At 41.7% G+C, this 23396-nt stretch overlaps 1 protein-coding gene across 1 annotated transcript in view; it reads left to right on the forward strand.

The window, feature by feature from the left end:
- Positions 1–264: 264 nt before the first annotated feature.
- Positions 265–23396, forward strand: part of LOC115162891 (transcription factor Dp-2-like) — a 32818-nt gene continuing 9686 nt past the window's right edge. Inside the window, exons 1-3 of the mRNA XM_029714392.1 lie at positions 265–419; positions 19962–20009; positions 21116–21148. Coding sequence (XP_029570252.1) covers positions 328–419; positions 19962–20009; positions 21116–21148 — 173 coding nt within the window. The 5' untranslated portion in view covers positions 265–327. The remainder of the gene's footprint in view (positions 420–19961; positions 20010–21115; positions 21149–23396) is intronic.

The raw sequence follows: 23396 nt of genomic DNA on the forward strand, positions 1-23396 counted from the left end.
CAGTATTGAATTTAGAACTAAATGTTTGCCAGCTAGATATCTTAACTTCCTCTAAAATGTAAAGTCCCCATATTTGGGGATCCTATTAGATTTTTTTTATTCAATTCAGTCTGGTATGAGAACGGTATCCAATATCTGCTGCAAAAGCAGGGTGTCTGCGGAAAGCTGAGAATCTTGGCTATTGATTTCTGCCTTCAAATCGTTCGTGTGACTTAATACCAAATATGGGCATACGAATGTTTAAGGGCAGGCCGAGCCAATAAACTCATTTCAAGATGGCTGCTATCTACATTCAGACTATCGTTGTGAAGCATAAACGAAATAAACATGGCATACGTTGATACACACCGAAAGCCGGGACTCCACAGATCACGAGGATATCTTATTTGTCTGCCTGTTTTCACCAAATATCTTACAAGGTAAGCTTCAACTTGTTATGTGTTTGAGCAATAGCTACATGGGGGGGTTATCAAATTGATGTATGACTTAATGTGGGTCACAAATATGATGTTGCCTGCTTACGCGCTGTAGGCATCCATTACACAGGGGATTGGCTACTATGGCACCTTGACAGTCTTGTAGCCAATGAGATAAGCTTTCCAGGGATATGCAGCTGACCTGGGTGGGACAAAGCAAGGCCTATAACCTTTTATGCGTAATACAAACTATTGCTACCTGGCTTAGAGATTGGAAACGTCCCGTGACTACACCTAACACCACTTACTAAAACAAGTTTTTAGGTCATGTTTTTGCTTGTCAGAATCATGTAATTACAAATGAATAGCTGTTACTTTTGGGCAGAAAACTTAACTAGATTTTGCCATTACATTTAAGAGGTTAACAGTCTAAAATGCAGTAAATGCTCTGCAGTTGTGCATTTGGTTTGTTAACTTTGTAGCTACTAAATCAAATACATTTTTATTGGTCGCATACACATACAGTATTTTGCAGATGTTATAGCGGGGTACCGATGTGCTTATGTTGCTAGTTCCAAAAGTGGAGTAATACCTAACAATACACGCAAATCCCCAAAACGAAAAGAAAGGAATTAAGAACTATTACAACGAGCAATGTCAGAGTGTGGAATATAAATGTATGTGTACAGTGCATTCGGAAAGTATTCAGACCGCTTGACTTTTTCCACATTTTGATACATTACAGCCTTATTCAAAAATTGATTAATTCGTTTTTTTCTCATCAATCTACACAAAATACCCCATAATGACAAAGCAAAAACAGTTTTTTTGAATTTTTTGCAAATGTGTAAAAATACAAAATGGAAATATTACATTTACATAAGTATTCAGACCCTTTATCAATACTTTGTTGAAGCACCTTTGGCAGCGATTACATCCTTGAGTCTTCTTGGGTATGATGGTACAAGCTTGGCAAACCTTGTATTTGGGCAGTTTGCAGATCTCTGCAGATCCTCTCAAGGTCTGTCAGGTTGGATGGGGAGCGTCGCTGCACAGCTATTTTCAGGTCTCTCCGGAGATTTTCAATCGGGTTGACGTCCGGGCTCTGGCTGAGCCACTCAAGGACATTCAGAGACTTGTCCCGAAGCCACTCCTGCGTTGTCTTGGATGCGTGCTTAGGATCATTGTCCATTTGGAAGGTGAACCTTCACCCCAGTCTGAGGTCCTGAGCGGTCTGGAGCAGGTTATCATCAAAGATCTTTCTTTGCTCCGTTCATCTTTCCCTCGGTCCTGACTAGTCTCCCAGTACCTGTCGCTGAAAACAACCCCACAGCATGATATTGCCACCACTATGCTTCACCGTAGGAATGGTGCCAGGTTCCCTCCAGACGTGACGCTTGGCATTCAGGCCAAAGAGTTCAATATTGGTTTCATCAGACCAGATAATCTTGTTTCTCATGGTCTGAGAGTCCTTTAGGTGCCTCTTGGCAAACTGCAAGCGGGCTGTCATGTGCCTTTTACAGAGGAGTGGCTTCTGTCTGGCAACTCTACCAAAAAGGCCTGATTGGTGGTGTGCTGCAAAGATGGTTGTCCTTCTGGAAGGTTCTCGCATCTCCACAGAGAAACTCGAGCTCTGTCAGAGTGACCATCAGTCACCTCCCTGACGAAAGCCCTTCTCCCTCAATTGCACAGTTTGGTTGGGCGGTCAGCTTTAGGAAAAGTCTTGGTGGTTCCAAACTTCTTCCATTTAATAAGGGTGGAGACCACTGTGTTCTTGGGGACCTTCAATGCTGCAGAAATGTTTTGGTACTCTTCCCTAGATCTGTGCCTCGACACAATCCTGTCTCGGAGCTCTACGGACAATTATTTTGACCTCATTGCTTGGTTTTTGCTATGACATGAACTGTCAACTGTGGGACCTTTATATAGACAGGTGTGTGTCTTTCCAAATCATGTCCAATCAATTAAATATACCACAGGTGAACTCCAATCAAGTTGTAGAAACATCTCAATCACGATCAATTGAAACAGGATGCACCTGAGCTCAATTTTGAGTCTCATAGCAAAGGGTCTGAATACTTATAAGGTATCTGTTTTTTATTTTTAACACATTTGCTAAACTTTATAAAAACCTGTTTTCTCTTTGTCATTATGGTGTATTGTGTGTAGATTGAGGAAAACATTTTTTGGAATCTATTTTAGAATAAAGCTGTAATGTAACAAGATGTGGAAAACGTTCTGAATACTTTCCGAATGCACTGTATATAAGAGCCGAAGCTCCCCCATTTAGAAAAAAATATATATATATATGATTGTGCCTTGTGTACATAGCCTACTGCATATTACGCAAAGGAGAAAAACATTAAAAAAAGACAACTTGGGTATATAATTAGTATAGGTTATTCCCCAAAATTAAAGAAGTTCTAGTAATTGCTTTTGGGTGTGCTGTATTATTACGCATTCTGGATTGTCAGGTTATCTTACGCTAAGCTCCAAACTTTCTATCCATGAGTCTGGAGGAGAACGCATAGGCCTAGGCGATGCTGTTGGTTCATTGATTGTGCAATTTGTAATTCATTTTGAATAGCCTTGTAATAGGGATTTTTTAAAATATTTTCACAATTAATAGGCTGACACATTACCTTCAGCTTCAGAATATCTCACCCACCATGTGTTTCCATCTCCTTTTCCCTCCATTCTTTTCTCAAGCGCACAGACATAGGGGTTGTCAACAGTTTAATGAAATATGTTTAGTTGTGAAAACATGTTACGATCGATGTTCCCAAACAGATTTCACTGTTTCCCAAATTAAGAACAGGATAGCTGCAAAAACAGGGTTGGAGAGGCCATGGCATACAGCGTTTGGGTGTAACATCTCCTGTCAGGCAGCGAGAGGCTGCATGCTCCTCAAACAGTGATTGATGGAGTGAAATAACTGTTCTTATAAGCCCAGACATTTTCTATTCGCAATCCCGTGTGAAAGCGGAGTTCTAATTGTTGCTACTGGAAATAGGAGGATCTCAGCTGCTACAAAATGTATTTCTCAGCTGCTCATATTAAGCACATAATCCTCTATAAAAGCAGAGTAGCCTACCCGGCGGTGGTTATTTTAGCATGTAAATGTTGGTGGGACAAAAAAAAATTGGGGGTGCATGAAAGCAAAGCCAAGCCACTACACAACGATAAACAATACATGAATTGCACTATAACGGTGACAAATGGTGACCACAAACTGTTAGGGCCCACATACTGTAAAGCTGTCCCAACAGCAGAGCTTCCTTTTCAGCACCATGGAGTGAATCCTTACCACCGCTACACCTGGCTATCAGTGGAGCCTTATCTGCCAGAGAAAACAGTTAATTCATCCTCATTTACTGCCTTTTTAAAAAACATAGCTGATATGGCTGACTTGCAAATGTGGTTTCTACTGACAATTGAGATGCACAAACTATGGCATAAGGGAACGATGAGGGATAAGAGGCAATCCGTAATTTCGATTAAGACATTAATGAGCGAGCAAAGACGGACGTAGGTAATAACTATTTGTTCATCACTTTTGAAATGTACAGCGACAGAATTCAGAACACCAAGTCAGAACCGTAGGATAAATAAAGGGAGCATATAAGCAGACAATGAAAGCTCTTAAAATATTTGATGATGACATTTCTCTAAAACAGGCTATAGGCTACATGTGCACCATGAAGTCAGAACAGTAGGCTAAGTTATGAGGGGGAAAGGGACCAAATTATTAGGGTGAGACACATGGGCTACTAACAGCTTACTACACAACATACACTTAGTATTACTTTCTTAGCTACAGTAGGCCTATACATGTCTCCCCTGCATATTACATAATTTATGCAGCAGCATACAATACATTTTTGGTCTCCCCTTGTTGTGCTGTGTTCACTTGAACAGGAAGGTGGCACAGCAGTCTTTTCTTGTACTTTGTCATCAAAGTCTGGCATTCTCTGGATTTATGGTGCTTTCAAGACAACTGGGAACTCCCCCCAAAAAAACGAGGTCGAATCATGACGTCAGTGATCTTCAGGTCGGCGCTCTAGAAAGATGCTCGAGTTCCCTACTTGAAATTCCAAGTTGGATGACTGTTCAAAACGTATTTTTCCCAGTCGGAGATTGACTTTTTCTAAGTTCTGAGTTGTCTTGAACTCACTGAAGTCTGAGATTTCCGAGTTTCCAGTTGTTTTGAACGTGGCAGAAGTCATGCTGGATTGATAGCATGTCCAATGTATTCAACCTTTTCTGGCCCATGGTGTTGCATGTGAATGTTTATCCATTTAAACTTGGAAACGAGACCCTTGAACCCAGACTCGGACCACATACCCTCTCCATTGAATAACAGGCTAGTGATTGCTTTGCAACGCTTGCAGTTAGCAAGTGATTCCTTTCAAAGTACTCATTGTTTAATTTGGGATTTCCAACTTGTCTAGCTTTCTAGCTGAGATTTTGAAAGTATGATGTTGACATGATCAGTTCAATCAATGCTACGGTAGATATAATGTAATTTGACATTATTTTATCTGTGGCCAATGACCTTGAGGGCACTTCTAATGTTAATCTATGGCAGCACCCAAGGGGCTTGAATTTTCGAGCTCTCCCCGTAGATTTAGCGTTGATGTAGTGTCCCCATGAGTGACAGAACACTGAGCCAATCGCAGTGCAACTAGAGAACATTACCAACCCTTACGCTTTGTATTTTCCGCTTGCTGCCCCACTACCACAGAAAGCACTGAGCTAGGCTGAAACACCTGAATTTTGGAGCTGCCTTACTTAAGAAAGCAAAAAAGAGACCATGTTTTTATGCGGCTTTATTAACTCAAATATTTTTCATTCAGGGCCCCACCTGCCCTGAATGACAGGTCACCACCCGGCATGAAACCGGCGGGAATGTGGCCTCCATTCGCTATTCGAGTGCATATGGATGACGTGTCTTTTTCCCCTGCCCCTGTTCCTGCCGATTGATAATGGGACATTCTAAATGTAAACTAATTTAGCATATTAGTAAAGACAAGATTCAATTGAAAATAGTCTGATGTGTGAAAATATGATCACTTGATGAGAGAACAGCGTGTGCAGCCTGAGGCATGGAACATCACGTTTCTAACAGAGATTTTCATCTGTCACAACTGCTCGCATTAGGTTTAGAACAGTGTTTTCCAGCTAATTGCATTTTGGCAAATGTTTGAAAAATACTTTTTATTAGCTGCTTCATTATAGGAGTTGTTCAATAATATGCTATAGCATTTTGACTGTAAGACAATAGGCTGGCTATTGTTGTACGTTTCCATTAAGTTCTTAATGAAAAATGTCCGGTCCTTGTATGCATGCATTGTATCAGAGAGGAAGAAGTGAGAGCTTTCACTCTCGCAAAAATCTGTCCAAAACAAGCCCAATGCGTTTCTACGTCTCCTGCCTTCCAGCCTTGGGACGACTACCATTGTTAGGGCGGAGAAATAAGCATCTTATCATTATATACAGATTTCTGATAGTATTTTCTGTTGGTCAGGTCATTTTACTGTTTGGAAAAAATGTAACCGGTTAGTCGGCAGCAAAATATAACGAAATTTGCATCCCTACTTTAGACCTACCTAAAATAAATAATGGATTTACTGTAATTGTGTATATTAAATTGATTTATTAGACTTTTTTAAATGTAGATGCTTCAAAGCGCATAAGCGGTTTGTATGTGTGGAGGCCTGGAGATGCTAAATGTGTGTTAATTAAAAGTGAATTACCGTGAGACCGGCAGTCTTATGCATGACAACCGTCTGACAAAAAGTCATGGGGCTCCCGAGTGGCGCAGTGGTTTAAGGCACTGCATCTCAGTGCAAGAGGTGTCACTATAGTCCCTGGTTCAAATCCAGGCTGTATCACATCTGGCTGTGATTGGGAGTCCCATAGGGCATTGCACAATTGGGTCAGTGTTGACTGGGTTTGGCCAGGGTAGGCTGTCATTGTAAATAAGCATTTGTTCTTAACTGACTTGCCTAGTTAATTAAAAATAATTTAAATGACCACCCTAGGCCAAGCCAAATTTCTTCAGCCTTCTGAGGCGCTGTTGTGCCTTCTTACCCACACTGTCTATGTAGATGGACCATTTCTGCTTGTCAGTGATGTGCACGCCGAGGAACTTGAACCTTTTCACGCTCTCCACTGCAGCCCCGTCAATGTGGATGGAGGTGTGAAGTTCCTTCATTTTGTTGAGGGCCAGGGCCCTTACCTCCTCCCTGTAGGCTGTTTCGTCGTTGTTGGTATTCAGGCTGTTGTCGTCTGCAAACGTGATGGTTGAGTTGAAGATGTGCGTGGCCACAGGGAGTACAGGATGGGCTAATCGTGAACCCTTGTGGGAACCCTGTGTTGCGTGGTTACCATCTTGCATTCAAACTCCTCTTGGTAACAGCAGAGAATCTCCTCCTGGATCAAGAGCCTTGCTGTCTAATATTTGTTTTGTGCGTACAGCAAACTGAGTAGCATTTTTGAGTTACTTGTATATCTAACTTTTATGGGCTGGGATGTCTGTCCTGCAAATAGTTTGTCAGAGACTGAATAACATTTGCATGCGTTCATTAGCATTTAGCTAACATTCACTATGGGATTTTGCATGTACTTGTTAGCATTGCTGACCTTCGGAATGAAAATAGCACCCCTGGTGTTCAGTTACTGAATATCCTGGGAATGCATAAGATCGGTATGACAATCTGGTTACCGCCCAAGCCTAAAACAAACATACCATGTGCCTGGCTCAATCAGCTGCTTGGGGGAATGGCTTCATAATGAAAATACGCAACAGGCAAAATTAAGACCACAATCTGCTTTATCTCTTAACCTAGTGCACAAGTTGACTGCAGATATTTATTAAAATTAACAAATATTTCAAATATTTTTGGGGTATTAAATCATACCGTGGGTATTTCAAAATACGCTCTATTACAGTATACTTCCCATGCCTCTAAACTACTTTGTCAGTTGTTTAGATTAGCTATGCTTGTACACCAGAAATAGGCTAGACATAAAGATTTAGTAACGCAAGACTCATTTCCCTGACGTGCGGTTTCTGTGGCTGATGTAGTACGCTTTATTGATCGTTTCAACTGCGACTGACAGATTTTTTTCAGGGTAATAGCCGAGTTTGTGTTTTTTTGGGGAGTGTACAGACAAGAAAGTTAACATTTTACATTTTAGTCATTTAGTAGACACTCTTATCCAGAGCGACTTACAGTAGTGAATGCATACATTTCATTAAAAAAATGCTCTTCCAGTACTGGTCCCCCGTGAGAATCGAACCCACAACCCTGGCGTTGCAAACACCATGCTCTACCAACTGAGCCACACGGAACCAAGAGAGAGGTGTGCCCCACAAGTGCAGTGGGATCGAGATGCGCCAGGCCATCTAGGCTAGTTGTAGTGGTAGGTGCGTCTCCATTAGTGGTGACGGTGACACAGGAAGCTAGTGAACGATCAATAAAGCGAACTACATCAGCCGCAGAAACCACACGTTAGGGAAGTGAGTCTTGCGAGTCTGATGTAGCCGAGTCTATTTGACAATGCTTTTGTTGTGAATGCCAAGAAATAAGTGTTGTCAGCTTTCCATCATGCCGTGTGTGTGTGTGTGTGTGTGTGTGTGTGTGTGTGTGTGTGTGTGTGTGTGTGTGTGTGTGTATGACAGAGAGTGGACTGGGCTGACCTGTGCTAAGTGAGGATGAGCAGGATGAGTTTAACACGCTCCTCTACTGGGGGGGGATGGTCGGGAGACTGCCGTCAGAGAGGTGACTGGGGGTGGGGTGGGAATTCTCCTCCAGTCTCTCTCCAAGCAGGTCAAGGTCATGTTCGGATGGCTGCAAAATGCATCCTTCCTTCCTTTCCTTGATGTAAGGCTGGTGTAAGGTTGGTTTGACATGGCTACATACGTGACAGCAAGGATCCTGTTACATTGATGTACCCTATCCAGCCATGTCAGAATAGCCTACCTAAAGGAGGAGAGGAGGGAAAAATCTATTTCAGAACAGGGCCTACTTGTTCCCTGAGCCCTCATGTCTGGTGTCTTCAACATGGCATCGCCTAGGGTTGTCTAGCGGACTAAGCCGCTGCCTATCCATATCCACAATCCTTCCTTTGCCTCATACTGTGTTTTCCACAAGTACATAGAGTAGCCAGCCAGGCGCCTCCCCATTTTTGCCAAAGGATCTCTATTTTGGTGGCCTCTGGTACATTCTAATGCCATCCAAAATACACAGCGAAATTATTGAATACTTTATCCAGGTTATTTCACAGATTGGAAAAATGTGTTGTGGTAATCTGTAGCAAGAAAGACATGACTGAACATTTATGAATTCAGTGTCTCTTAAGATTAAAGTCTTGTTCATGGTTTTACTGCAAGATATTAATTGTCACAATGATGTTTGTTCTTCAAATTATGTATTTTATTCAAATAGAAATTCAGTAAATAGCTCACATTAACTTGAAAAATAAATCACAATTTTCAAAAAAATAAAAGGGTTATCAGTCTTATAAGTATTATATATAAATGAATACAAAAATATATAATTAGGTAAGGCCCTAATAAAATCCATTTTTTTATTGTTGCCTGATTCCGTTTTGTTCTTTCCTAAATTCCGTTAGCATTTTTTTTTTTTTTGATTTTTACACTCAAAATCACACGAAAAAATGTAAAGAGAGAACTCAAATGTTCTTGTTTAAGTCCACAACAATACTAAACCACATCAGGATACCACTTTTGAGTATGGGAAAAACCAGAGAAATATATTGTTGTGATGTACAGTAGTAACATCCCAAAAATAAGAGGCTGTTGTTAAGCTATGTTCTTGGAGTGCACATGTGATGTTAGAGTTTGCAAAACAAATACCCTCTAAATTGATGAAAGTAATCATGATATCATTCTGCCAGGTATGCATAGTCTACTTTGTAGTTAACATTTATTAATTGAGAAGGTTTTTGGGGAAGCCTTTCCATCTACCAGAAGACTGTTTTCATTAGCATCATCGCTAATGGCTACACAAAGTGGTAGATGCGTGCACCACACTCACACATTCTCGTTGCCTCTTCAGAAAGTTGCAGGAAATATTAATCACAGACGCATTCTGTTCATATCTTATAAACAAATAGATTTATTTAATACATTTAGTAGATTCCCTACTAAGGTCGATACATTGTTTTTATATTGTTGATTTCCGTTTTAATGCCTGGATTCCGCGAGGGCCTAAATTATCATATTTGGACCAGAATGAGGCTCCCCACTATCTATTGTTTCACCGTCTTCATCTGTTCTCAGAATTTATCTGCAGATAATCGGCAAAAGGCCTAAGCCTACCAGTAGCCTATGCAAATTAGAAAGCCAAATGAATGTCTCTCTCACCGATGATATTCGGTAGGCTACACTGACTGACTGACAAGACCAGTCACTCACTTTAGCATCACTGTCTGGCAAGCCCTAGGAAAGGAAACCTAGGAAATCCTAGTTGGTATAATTGTCCCGACGCGGTACCATGGACATATAACCACGTTGCGTGATTTATGAATGGCAAAGGGATATAGGAGATTGACTTTTTTCAGTCCGACACCTTTTATAAACTAGTTGACACTTGCTGTACAGTTGTCAATCAAAGCACAATAAATAGCCTACGCACTACGACTCTTTTTTTATTTATTTTTTTAACCTTTATTTAACTAGGAAAGTCAGTTAAGAACAAATAATTTTTTACAATGATGGCCTACCTTGGCCAAACCCGGACGACGCTGGGCCAATTGTGCGCCGCCCTATGGGACTCCCAATCACGGCCGGTTGTGATACAGCCTGGAATCGAACCAGGGTCTGTAGTGACTTTTCTAGCACTGATATGCAGTGCCTTAGGCCGCTGTGCCACTTGGGAGCCCTGTCTGGCTGGCTATATGAAATTTGAAAGAAAATAAATAAATGTGCCAGAACCATAATTAGGTTAGCTAAGAGGATTTCAACTTATTGTTACAACTTACTTTACATGGGACGTGCGAATCACAAGCATCATTCTCTCTCCCTCCTCTGCGTAAAGAAATTAGACTGCAATCAACCACAGCGCACACAAATTTCACCGGGAGGCGGGAACAGACCGCGTACTGCGTTCCCCTGCCATCGTTTGTGATTGACAGGCAGTGGTGTAAAGTACTTAAGTAAAAATACTTTAATGTACTACTTAAGTCGTTTTTTGGGGGTATGATATTTTTTGACAACTTGTAGTTTTACTCCACTACATTCCTAAATAAAATAATGTACTTTTTACTCCTTACATTTTCCCTGACACCCAAAAGTACTAGTTACATTTTGAATGCTTAGCAGGACAGGAAAATTGTATAATTTACATACTTATGAAGGGTACATCCCCGGTCATCCCTACTACCTCTGATCTGGCAGACTCACTAAACACAAATGCTTTGTTTGTAAATTATGTATGTGTGTTGAAGTATGTATGAGTGTTGAAGTGGGCCCCTGGCTATCCGTAAATAAAAAAATCAAGAAAATTGTGCCGTCTGGTTTTCCTAGTTTTTTTTACAATCGCTAGGACCCATTTCTCAATACTTAGGTCACTTTTTCAAAACTCTTCACACAGTTCTCCTAACCAACTTTCAGCTTGGCACAGCAGTTCATTTCACATCCAAAATGCACTAAAACTAACAAAACACTTCATACATGTCTCAAATCAACTCATTCTTCCATAACACAAGCAAAGGAAGTCACCCAACAAGCACACATTGTCACTCTTATATGAATCCAAGATGGCATAGCAGTCAGACGTCTTTGTCTTGTCTCATCCTATGTATATATATTTTTCTTCGCATTTTTTTGAATATTTTTCCTAAACCTCAACTTCAAAATACTCTCCTGCAACCCTCCTCACCCAATGTGGTGTGGATCTGTTTTTTTTCTAAAGTATTTCTATTCACCTCCAAACTGGAATACCTCAACTGAAGCTAGCTTGCTAACTAGCTACCAGCTATCAGTCAGCTAATCACTGCTAGCGGTCATCAGCTAACCTTTAGCTCAGAAAGCTCTCGCCAGTTCGTACAACGCGTTTCAAGCCAGAGCATACCGGACCTATTTTTCTCTCCATATCCCCGGATTCCTACCGCAAACTCTGAACCCTTTCATCTGGATCATAGCAGCTAGCTAACCGCAACCCGGGTTGACTACTCCCGGCTAACGTTTCCGTCCCGGAGAAAGCACCAACTAGACTGGGGCTAGCCCATGCTAGACCCATCTCCCGGCTAGGGCTCCTGGGCTACTCCTGAAGCCCACTCCTCGGCTACAATATCCGGACCCCTTCTACTGCCGGTACGGGGCACGGGACCCCACCGATCCTTCACGACTGGAATACCAGCATAATCTGCCCGAGGATCCCAACAGGCCCCTCAGGCGCTATCTCCCCTGAAGGCCCATTCTGCTAACCGCGGCCTGCTAGCTATCTATAGCATATTGGACTGTTAGCTGATCCACTGGCCAGTTTCTTGGACCACTATACCCATTTTGCCAATTGGACTTGGACCCCTCTGCTACTTGGAACCCTACTAATTCCACGACTGGTCTATCGACGTCACCGCACAAGGAGGCAAAAACAGACTTTTCCCCCATCGCAACGTCCCTCTAAGGCCCTTCTGCTAGCTTGCTAGCCCCGGCCTGCTAACTGCTAGCTTGCTTGCCCCGGCCTGCTAACTGTCTGAATCACTGTGTCCCCAGCCAGCCCAACCACTCACTGGACCCATACGATCACTGGGCTACGCATGCCTCTCCCTAATATCAATATGCCTTGTCCATTACTGTCCTGGTTAGTGATTACTGTCTTATTTCACTGTAGAGCCTCTAAGCCTGCTCAATATGCCTTACCTGGTTTAAACATCACCTGGTTTAAACGTCTCTAGAGACTATATCTCTCTCTTCATGACTCAATGCCTAGGTTTACCTCCAATGTACTCTTTTCCTACCATACCTTTGTCTGTACATTATGCCTTGAATCTATGCTATCGTGCCCAGAAACCTGCTCCCTTTACTCTCTGTTCTGAACGTACTAGACAGCCAGTTCTTATAGCCTTTAGCCGTTCCCTTATCCTACTTCTCCTCTGTTCCTGAGGTTAATCCAGGACCTGCAGTGCCCTGCTCCACTCCTACTCCCAAGGTGCTCATTTGTTGACTTCTGTAACCGTAAAAGCCTTGGTTTCATGCATGTTAACATTAGAAGCCTACTCCCTAAGTTTTCTTTATTCACTGCTTTAGCACATTCTGCCAACCCGGATGTCTTAGCCGTTTCTGAATCCTGGCTTAGGAAAACCACCAAAAACCCAGAAATTTCCATCCCTAACTATAACATTTTCCGCCAAGATAGAACTGCCAAAGGAGGTGGTGTTGCAATCTACTGCAGAACTCTATCTTACTATGCAAGTCTGTACCAAAACAATTCGAGCTTCTACTTCTAAAAATGCACCTATCCAGAAACAAGTCTCTCACCGTTGCCGCTTGCTATATACCACCCTCTGCCCCCAACTGTGCCCTTCACACTATATGTGAATTGATTGCCCCCATCTATCTTCTGAGCTCGTGCTGCTAAGTGACCTAAACTGGGTCATGCTTAACACCCCGGCCATCCTACAATCTAAGCTTGATGCCCTCAATCTCACACAAATTATCAATGAACCTTCCAGGTACAACCCCAAATCCGTAAACATGGGCACCCTCATAGATATCATCCTAACTAACTCGCCCTCCAAATACACCTCTGCTGTTTTCAACCAAGATCTCAGTGATCACTGCCTGATTGCCTGCATCCGTTATGGGTCTGCGGTCAAACGACCACCCCTCATCACGTCAAACGCTTCCTAAAACACTTCAGCGAGCAGGCCTTTCTAATCGACCTAGCCCGGGTATCCTGGAAGGATATTGACCTCATCCCGTCAGTAGAGGATGCCTGGTTATTTTTTTTAAATGCCTTCCTCACCATCTTAAATAAGCATGCTCCGTTCAAAAATGTAGAACCAGGAATAGATATAGCCCTTGGTTCACTCCAGACCTGTCTGCCCTTGACCATCACAAAAACATCCTGTGGTGTTCTGCATTAGCATCGAATAGCCCCCTTGATATGCAACTTTTCAGGGAAGTTAGCTTTCCTAACTGCCTGTTGGTCCTAAGGCTAGCTTTTTCAAACAGAAATTTGCATCCTGTAATACAAACTCAAAAATGTTCTGGGACACTGTAAAGTCAATGGAGAATAAGAGCACCTCCTCCCAGCTGCCCACTGCACTGAGGCTAGGAAACACTGTCTCTACCGATAAATCCACAAAAATTGAGAAATTCAATAAGCATTTTTTTCTACGGCTGGCCATGCTTTCCACCTGGCAACCCCTACCCCAGTCAACAGCCCTGCGCTCTCCATAGCAACTCGCCCAAACGTCCCCCACTTCTCCTTCACCCAAATCCAGATAGCTGATGTTCTGAAAGAGCTGCAAAATCTGGACCCCTACAAATCAGCTTGGCTAGACAATCTGGACCCTCTCTTTCTAAAATTACCTGCCGAAATGATTGCAACCCCTATTACTAGCCTGTTCAACCTCTCTTTCGTATCGTCTGAGATTGGAAAGCTGCTGCGGTCATCCCCCTCTTCAAAGGGGGAGACACTAGACCCAAACTGCTACAGACCTATATCTATTCTACCCTGCCTTTCTAAGGTCTTTGAAAGCCAAGTTAACAAACAGATTACTGACCATTTCGATTCTCACCGTACCTTCTCCACTATGCAATCTTCTCCACAACCGATACAGATACAGTAGCAATGCTAGTCAACCCTGTCTTCTGCATTTGGCCACAGGTTCTCATCCACATCACATCTTATGTCATCTTGGGCAATACACCTAGGAAGAATCTTTTGCCATGCCTGGTCCATCCCTGGCAATCTTCTGCAGATATGTCCAGGAATTCAGCATTCATTGCGTCCAGGAGGGACATTTAGTCATGTGAATGGTGGTCATAAACCTTCCACCTCCATGAGGACAATAATTCCTCTATGGGGTTGAGGAATGGAGAGTAAGGTGGGAGAAAATGTGACACTGCACGGGAGTGGTGAAATGCCACATTGTCCCATACAATTACAAACGTTGGCTGATTTCGCCTCACTGCAACCCTTTCCTCACCTGGCACAACCCTTCCATAGAGGTCATCCAGGAATGAAATGAGACAATCGGTTTTGTATGGCTCAATTAGCGGTTTGTGTAACAGTAATCCATCAGAGGATATTGCTGCACACATTGTGATGTTGGCACCCCTCTGGCCCGGGACATCCACTGTGGCACTTTTCCCAATCACATTCCTTACTCGCTGCCATGTTTTGGCCAAGTTGAAACCAGCCTCATCCACAAAGATGAATATGTGGGGTGTTTGCCTGGTTTCAATCTCCATGACTCTAAAATAAATCCACAAGGCAACATAAGATATGTATTGGGATATGTTGTCGGAATCGGTTAAGCCACCGGGCTTCTCCATGCATCGCACCAACAGAGATAAACACCTCTCTGGGAAGAGGAAGGGCGGGGGTGTAAGCCACCGTGCTTCTACACCTGCATTGCTTGCTGTTTGGGGTTTTAGGCTGTGTTTCTGTACAGCACTTTGAGATATCAGCTGATGTAAGAAGGGCTTTATAAATAGATTTGATTTGGTCTACACACACCAACATGGCTGTGAAGATAGCATGACAACGCCTCTTCCCTCTTCCATCACTCCGATGCGGGCAGTACTGGAGCATCATGGCTAAAATTAACAGACTGGCCATTAGCTTCTACCCCCCCCCCACACACACACATATATCCCAATGGACATTTACTGTATATATATCATCACAGTTGTAAATATGTACAGTGCCTTCAGAATGTATTCATGCCCCTTGACTTGTTCCACATGTTGTTGTTACAGCCTGAATAAAAAATGGAATAAAAATGTTTCTCACCCGTCTGCACACAATACCCCATAATGACAAAATAAAAACATGTTTTTAGAAGTTTTTGCAAATTTACTTAAAATTCATTACAGATATCTCATTTACTTAAGTATTCACACCCCTCAGTCAATACTTTTATAAGCACCTTTGGGAACGATTACAGCTGTGAGTCTTTCTGGGTAAGCCTCTAAGATGGTGGTCACCAACTGGTCGATATTTTTTTTATTTTATGTTTTAAATATTATTATTTTTTTCGTTTTTTTATTTTTTTATATCTTTTTTTTAATATTATTTATTTTATTTATTTTTTTAATATTTCTGTAAATATTTTTTAGTACTTTTTTTTAAATTCATTTTTTGGTATTTTTTTCTAATTTTATATATTTTTTCCCCCCCTTTTTAAATAAATAAAAAAAAATTGATAAAAAAAAAAATTATGCATTTTTTGGGGGGCGTTCCTAGTTGATCAGCAAATATTTCTATAGAAAAGACAACGATAAAGGCTTGCACTACATTCTTTTTTCGACTTGTGCTTTTGGCAGAAGGCGCACTTGATTCAATAGCCCTGCACACCGGGTATGCAATGTGTTCCCATTTTGAACCATTTTATTTGTCTGAAGGGACAAAATCAAGTGCACCTCCTGCGCTGGCCAATCGGATAGCTCAAATCCCTGTGCCTAGTACAGCTTTCACGACCCCACAGAAAAGTTTGACACTAGCCTGCATGAGATTTCATAGCATGACCAGAGAGAAACTGTCAAAGAATACCACAAAGAGCTGCTGTTTTTATGAGTGAGTCATGTTTTATTCAGCACTGTCAACACTGTTTTTATTCAAACACTTTTACAAAACCTAAAACGTGCTTCTCCCTACTTCCTCTCGTGCTGCAGCTTCAATGAATTAGTAGTGTATTGATAGGCCTGAGTTTCTATTATTAGCAGCTCGTCATGTCTATTTTAATGTCGAGGAATACTTCACTTTCTCTGGTCATAGGAACAACATGAATTTGTGCATGAGGCAAAAATTATTCGGTGTGCGACTCGAGTTTTGCCATCAGTGGGAGGACGGTGTCCCCTCTCTCTGGTCAATCTCGCCGGAGGAAAGGAGAGAGCAGGGACGGGCCCTATGCTTCTGTCTCCCTCCCTCCGCTGAGACTAACCATCAGATGCAGGTACCATCAGTACAGTAAAATAAAAAAATGTAAGCCAATGCAACATTACTAAAAATAGTTCTGTAGGAATGACGTTTGCGCAGTACACCTAATACGTTTATCACAGCATATTGGCTATATGCTTGGCCTTCCAATATTGTTCTTCTCAGATCATATTATATTTAAACTTGAGCTTTGATTAAAATAGATCAGGCACAGCTGAGCCAAAATTGAAATAATTGGCTTTTTAAGTCATAAAAAATTAATAATTTTATATATATATATATATATATATATATATATATATATATATATCCGAGTGGTTGATCTCTGCTTGCTTTTTGACTGTGAAAGTGATCTTGACCACTGCTCTAAGAGCTTTCCACACTTGGATTGTGCAACATTTGACAATTATTCGTAAAAAAATTATTCAAGCTCTGTCGAATTGGATGTTGATCATGGCTAGACAACCATTTTCTGATCTTGCCATAGATTTAAGTCAAAACTAACTCGGCCACATTCACTGTTTTCTTGGTAAGCAACTCCAGCGTAGATTTGGCCTTTTTTTAGGTTATTGTCCTGCTGAAAGGTGACTTAATCTCCCAGGGTCTGGTGGAAAGCAGACTTAACCAGGTTTTCCTATAGGATTTTGCCTGTGCTTAGCTCCATTCCATACATTTAGTGTGAAGGAGACATTTGCATTCATATTACATTTTTCTGCAAGAATATTGTCAAAACTGTATACTTGGACTTTGATTTAGCTTTTCCAGTTTTAGTAGCCATATTATAAGTTCAACATTTGCAAAACAACCAGTTTTCATAACTTCATAACTCTGAATATTCTTATAATTTTTGTCCAAAAGGAAAAGGCATGCTGTCGAAAAACGTTTAGCAGCTACATTTTGCGACATATACAGTGTTTCCGTAAAGCCCAGCTCATTGGCTATCTAGCTAGCTTTGTTTGATCCTGATTGGTGCTTATTTGACAAAGTTAGAGTCGATCAAGTGAAGACCGCCCGCGTCATCGGCGTGCCATGAAGGCGTCGCTCTCTGACCAAATTTGGTGTCCTATAGGATATACTATACCCTTAATGATATAGTAAAGTCTGGTTTTTGTTAGGAGCTCTCCTCAAACAATAGCATGGCATTTCTTCTCAGTAATAACTACTGTAAATTGGACAGTGCAGTTATATTAACAAGAATTTAAGCTCTCAGCCGATATAAGACACTTATATGTACCGACATTTGTTGTTTCTCTAAAATCTGCGATCGTGACACAAGGCGCTGCGTGATTTACAACTGTCCCATTGACGGGAAACCGATCGCTAAGCACATTTTTACTCCTGAACTTATTTACACTAGCCATAACAAAGGGGTTGAATACTTATTGACTCAAGACATTTAAGCTTTTCATTTTTAATTCATTTGTAAAAAATGTATAATAAAAAAATTATTCCACTTTGACACTTTGTATTGTGTGTTGGCCCGTGACACAAAATCTCAATATAATCCATTTTAAATTCTGGTTGTAACACCACAAAATGTGGAAAAAGTCTAGCGGTGTGAATACATTCGGAAGACACTGCATTTATTATTATTATTATTATTATTAATATAATTTCATTCACACCTACACTGTTAGAATTTAACTATTTCACTGTACGCTGCAATTACATCTCTGACCCTGTGCATGTGACTAAATAAAACTCCAATCTAGACTGTTTTATCTGCTACCGCATGGCAAGACTGGAACCAACAGGACCTTGAACAGCTTCTACCACCAAGCCATAAGACTGCTAAATAGTTTAACTATCTGTATTGACCCTTTCTGCACTAACTTTTTTTTACTCATCACTTCTGCTTCTGCTACTGTTAATTATCTATCCTGTTATCGTTACTCATTATATATTTAGTAATACTTTTATTATTACGTGGTATTAATTTTCTGTTATTTCTCTCTGCATTCTTGGGAAGGGCCCATAAGTAAGCATTTCACTGTTAGTCTACGCCTGTTGTTTACGAAGCATGTGACAAATAACATTTGATTTGATTGGAGGAAACAAGGAGTCCCCTGGACTGTGATGGGTTGGTAGCAGAGGCATGGCAACACTACAGTGTGACAATTTCAATGTGTGCAATTAGCATACAAGTGTGTGATTGAGTTAAGCGATTAGGCTAGTAAATTGGCTTTTTTCTAATCGATCGGCTATAATGTTATGTTCACAGAAATACAGCCACTGCTGCAGGTTTTTTTCTTCATGAAAGCCCTCTGTTGGAATTCTGTCAATATTTTCTCGGTAGTTCGATGATCAAAGGTGTATTCACCAGGTACCAAACGAAAGTATACACGCCGAATGTCTGAATTTGTCCAATATCAAGTTCACGTTTTTGTTACAACACGTTTTCTGATGCAAAGTGTTTTTCTATGGTGTGTGCTAATGAATACACTCCAGATCTCCCATCATCTTGCATCTGTGAAAGCCAGTGTGTTGTGTGGTGAAGTGTAAAAGAAAGGCCTGGCTGGGAGGAGAAGGAATAGCGTGTGGCAGACTGCAGACTGAATGTAGCGTGCTATAATTAGCTGGGGGTATTATTAGCATTCTGCTGCATCCTGCTGATCTTGTCTCTTTTGTTGGGCTCCAGCTTCGAGACACTTCTGCATAGTAGGCCTCTCAAATATTACACCCAACGTGATCCTGCTCAGTCACCACACACAGAGAATCACCCACAACTTGGCACAGAATCTGTTCTCAATGACTCACCTGGGCAGTGTTCATTAGGGAGTCAATTGGAAGATGTTTTGAAATTGAAAAACAAAAATGAGCGCTTCATATTGGATGAGTTCAGGTTGACCTTCCCTTTTTATTTTTCATTTTGGTGCCTAATGAACAGGACCCTTGCTACCAATATTATTTGTATCACCTGACATCCTTGCATCCGTTCAATCGTGTCCGTTGCATTTTGCTACGGTGTGCCCAAATGAACACGACCCTGTGATCTGATGCATCCCTCTGATGTTTCTTATTTATTTTGTGTTTGTGTAGGCACAGAGAGTTTTGCACACAGGGAATATTCTAATAGGTTGCTCATTTACACATACGCCCACCATGGTTGCCCAGGGACGCACGCAGAATGCCAACAAGTGGACCCTGAGCTGCTACACACACACACTTTTTAAAGAATTTGCTCAAGTACACTTGTTGCTTGTTTGCGCACACACACACACACACACACACACACATACCACTGCCCTGCTTTGTTCCACATTATAATTATATTTTGTGGTTGTTGTAAAGTGGTCTTGTCTTTGCTGATCTTTTTCCAGAACATGGAAAGAATTTAAGTAAAGGAGGATCCACTGTATTTATTTTTTATTAGCTAACATCCCTTTTTGTTTTTGATTGCCAGGGCGAAGAAACGAACACATGATTTCACTGACTCATATTTTTCTGACGGGTGGGTTGATTGTGCTATTCTGACAAGTAGTGTTGTTAATGCACGCACGCACACACACACACACACACACACACAATCCAGGCAGGGATTGTTTGGGGACACCTACTCATTCCAGGGTTTTTCTTTCTTTATACTATTTTCTACATTGTAGAATAATAGTGAAGACATCAAAACTATGAAATAACACATGGAATCATGTAGTAACCAAAAAAGTGTTGAACAAATCAAAATATATTTTAGATTATTCAAAGTAGCCACTCTTTGCCAAGATGACAGCTTTGCACACTCTTGGCATTCTCTCAAACAGCTTCATGAGGAATGCTTTTCACATATGGAATCGTAGTCGTCATTCCATATGTGTTATTTCATAGTTTTGATGTCTTCACTATTATTCTGTAATGTTGAAAATAGTAAAAAATAAGAAGAAAGGCCCTTGAATGAGTAGGTGTGTCCAAACGTTTGACTGGTACTGTATATAGAAGATTATGAACTGGGTGGTTTGAACCCTGAATGCTGATTGGCTGACAGCCATGGTATATCAGACCGTATACCACGGGTATGACAAAACATTTATTCTTATTGCTAATAACAATTCCGTTGGTAACCAGTTTATAATGGCAATAAAGCACCTTGGGGGTTTGTGGTATATGGTTAATATACCACGGCTAAGGGCTGTTCTTAGGCACGATTCATTGCGTTGCGCCTAAGAATAGCCCTTAGCTGTGATATAGTGGCCATATACCACACCTCCACTGGCCTTATTGCTTAAATATAAATAAATAAATGAAAGGAACCGTGCAGGAGGATTATCCAGTCAAACAAGTCGCAGATGGAGACTGAGTGAGATGGCGATAGAAAGAGGGATAGAGGGAGAAGGAGCTTTGGCGAAAGAGATTATTTCGGTCATTCTCTCTCAGCATGCTGAAGCGTCTCATTATTTCCTAAGCAAACCAGTTCATTAGGCAATGGGATGGGTTGTAATCTAGGAGAACTGACACACACTTAACATAGTATTTAGTAGTTAACATTGTTTTTGAATATTGAATTCATGTTAAACAGTACACACACTGCTTCAAACTAACAATTTCTCTGTGTCTGTGTTGCAGGGATGGGCTGTGCTCAGGAGACTCTGCAGCCAGGTAACTGCAAGGCTCAGCAAAATGGAGGTGATGTGCATGCCTGCGGAGCATGTGTAGGAAGGGCAGGGGCTGCTTAAGAGCTCAGCTGCAGTCTGTGGCATTTTCTTTTTTGTTAGTCCAATGTGCATCTCAGTCTGACACACACATACACACATTCCCCCCTGAGAGATCAGGTCACTGCTGACTCACTACAGCAGAACACTGTCTCTCTCTCTCTCACCATGCCTCCCCCTCTCTCCTGCCTCTCTCTGCCATCTCCTATGTATACCATCTTGTTTCTTATGTGTCCCACCCCTTCTCAGGTGCGGTCTCTTTCTCTCGTAACATGCCCGCCCAGAACTTAAAAAAAAAATCTTTCCCCCTCTCTCTATCCCTCTTTCCCCCTCTCTCTCTATCCCTCTTTCCCCCTCTCTCTCTATCCCTCTTTCCCCCTATCTCTCTCCCATCCTCTCTCTCTTTTTGTGTTTCTTAGAGGGCACAGTGAACGACAGTACTGGTTAGTAAGAACTGCAGTGGATTTGTAGAAGCAGTGACCATGACTGCCTTTTCACTAGTGTCTTTGCAGGTTATTGTGTGTGTGTGTGTTCAGGTGAGCGGATTATATAACCATCAGAAGGTGTGTGTGTACATGTACTGTACGTGTGTACATGTATGTGTGTGCGTGCATGCACATGTGTAGTATGTACGTGTGCGTCAGGGGCAGAATGTGTTAGGGCTGCACGGTTAATCAAATTCAGATCGAAATTGCGATATTGACTTGTGCAACATCCATTTCCCAAGAGGCTGCAATGTTCTCCTTTCTTTGACGCTGCGTTAATACAACAAAAACTAGAGTACGGTACCTCCTCCAATGAGATGTGTTAGACTTTGTTCATTCACTCTACATGCACAGAGGATGCTGAATCAGGCTCTCTCACTCTGCATGACATGCACATGCTGGTCAATAACAAGCATCCTTGCGTTGAGCATGCAGTTAGAAGATGCTGGCGAGGAGAAAGGGCGGTTTAGGTTTAGAGTTTTAGTATGAGGTTTAGAAACTCTGTGGCTTTGCCTCAGAGTTTGAAACATTAGTGCTAACGAGAACTTGGATTTGGTGGCAAAGAGGGGCACATCTTCGGTGGTATGGCAGTATTTCAGCTACAGGAAAACCAATGTCAACCAAATGCAAGTGTTGTGCAAAAAGTGCCTCAGAGTTGTGGCTACAAAAAGAGGCAACACCACAAATGTATTCAATCCTTTGAAGAATAACCACCCCCTACTTTACGATGACAGCAGCAAAGCCCCTCAGCCACAACCAGCCATCAAGTGTAACGCCCTACGAAAAAACATCCCGCAGACCAGTGGAGGCTGCTGAAGGGAGGACGGCTCGTAATAATGGCTGGAACAGTGCGAATGGAATGGCTTTAAACACATGGAAACCATGTGTTTGATGTATTTGATACCATTCCACTTCAGCCATTACCAAGAGCCCGTCCTCCCCAATTCAGGTGCCACCAACCTCCTGTGCCGCAGACACAGAAATGACAGAGGCTATCACCTTTCACATAGCCAAAGAGATGGTTCCTATTTACAGTCGGCAAAGACGGCTTCAAGAAGAGGATAAGCCAACTGGACAGGAGATACAAATTCCATCTTGCACATATTTCTCCCAAGTCGAACACCCCAACACTGGGTCGACAAGACGGCACCGGATAGCAAGGCTGACGTTTTACGTATTCCTAACCAATTGTGTTTTTTTGTTTGTTTCTTTGCATTGTTTGTAACTTCTTTTTTTACTTATTTTGTACATAATATTTCTGCTACCGTCTCTTATGACCGAAAATAACTTCTAGACATCAGAACTGCGATTACTCACCACGGACTGGCAGAATCCTTTATCCTTTCTTTTTCCTTTAACGAGTCCGACGTGAATGATACACTTCTTTCCCGGGAACAGGCCTAGATCCCTGACATTTGTATGAAGGCGGAGAAAAAGGGGCCAGCGGGCGGGCTGCCTTCTGAGAATTCGTAGGCGATCGAATAAATCCCCACTTCCTTCCATTCTGCTAGCAAATGTGCAATCTTTGGAAAATAAAATCGATGACCTACGCGGAAGATTAAACTACCAACGGGACATTCAAAACTGTAATATCATAGGCTTCACAGAGTTATGGCTGAACGACGACATTATCAACATACAGCTGGCTTGTTACGCTGTATCGGCAGGATAGAACAGCGGCGTCTGGTAAGACAAGGGGCGGCGGACTAT

This window comes from Salmo trutta, chromosome 26 (genome assembly GCF_901001165.1).
Source record: "Salmo trutta chromosome 26, fSalTru1.1, whole genome shotgun sequence".
NCBI lineage: Eukaryota > Metazoa > Chordata > Actinopteri > Salmoniformes > Salmonidae > Salmo > Salmo trutta.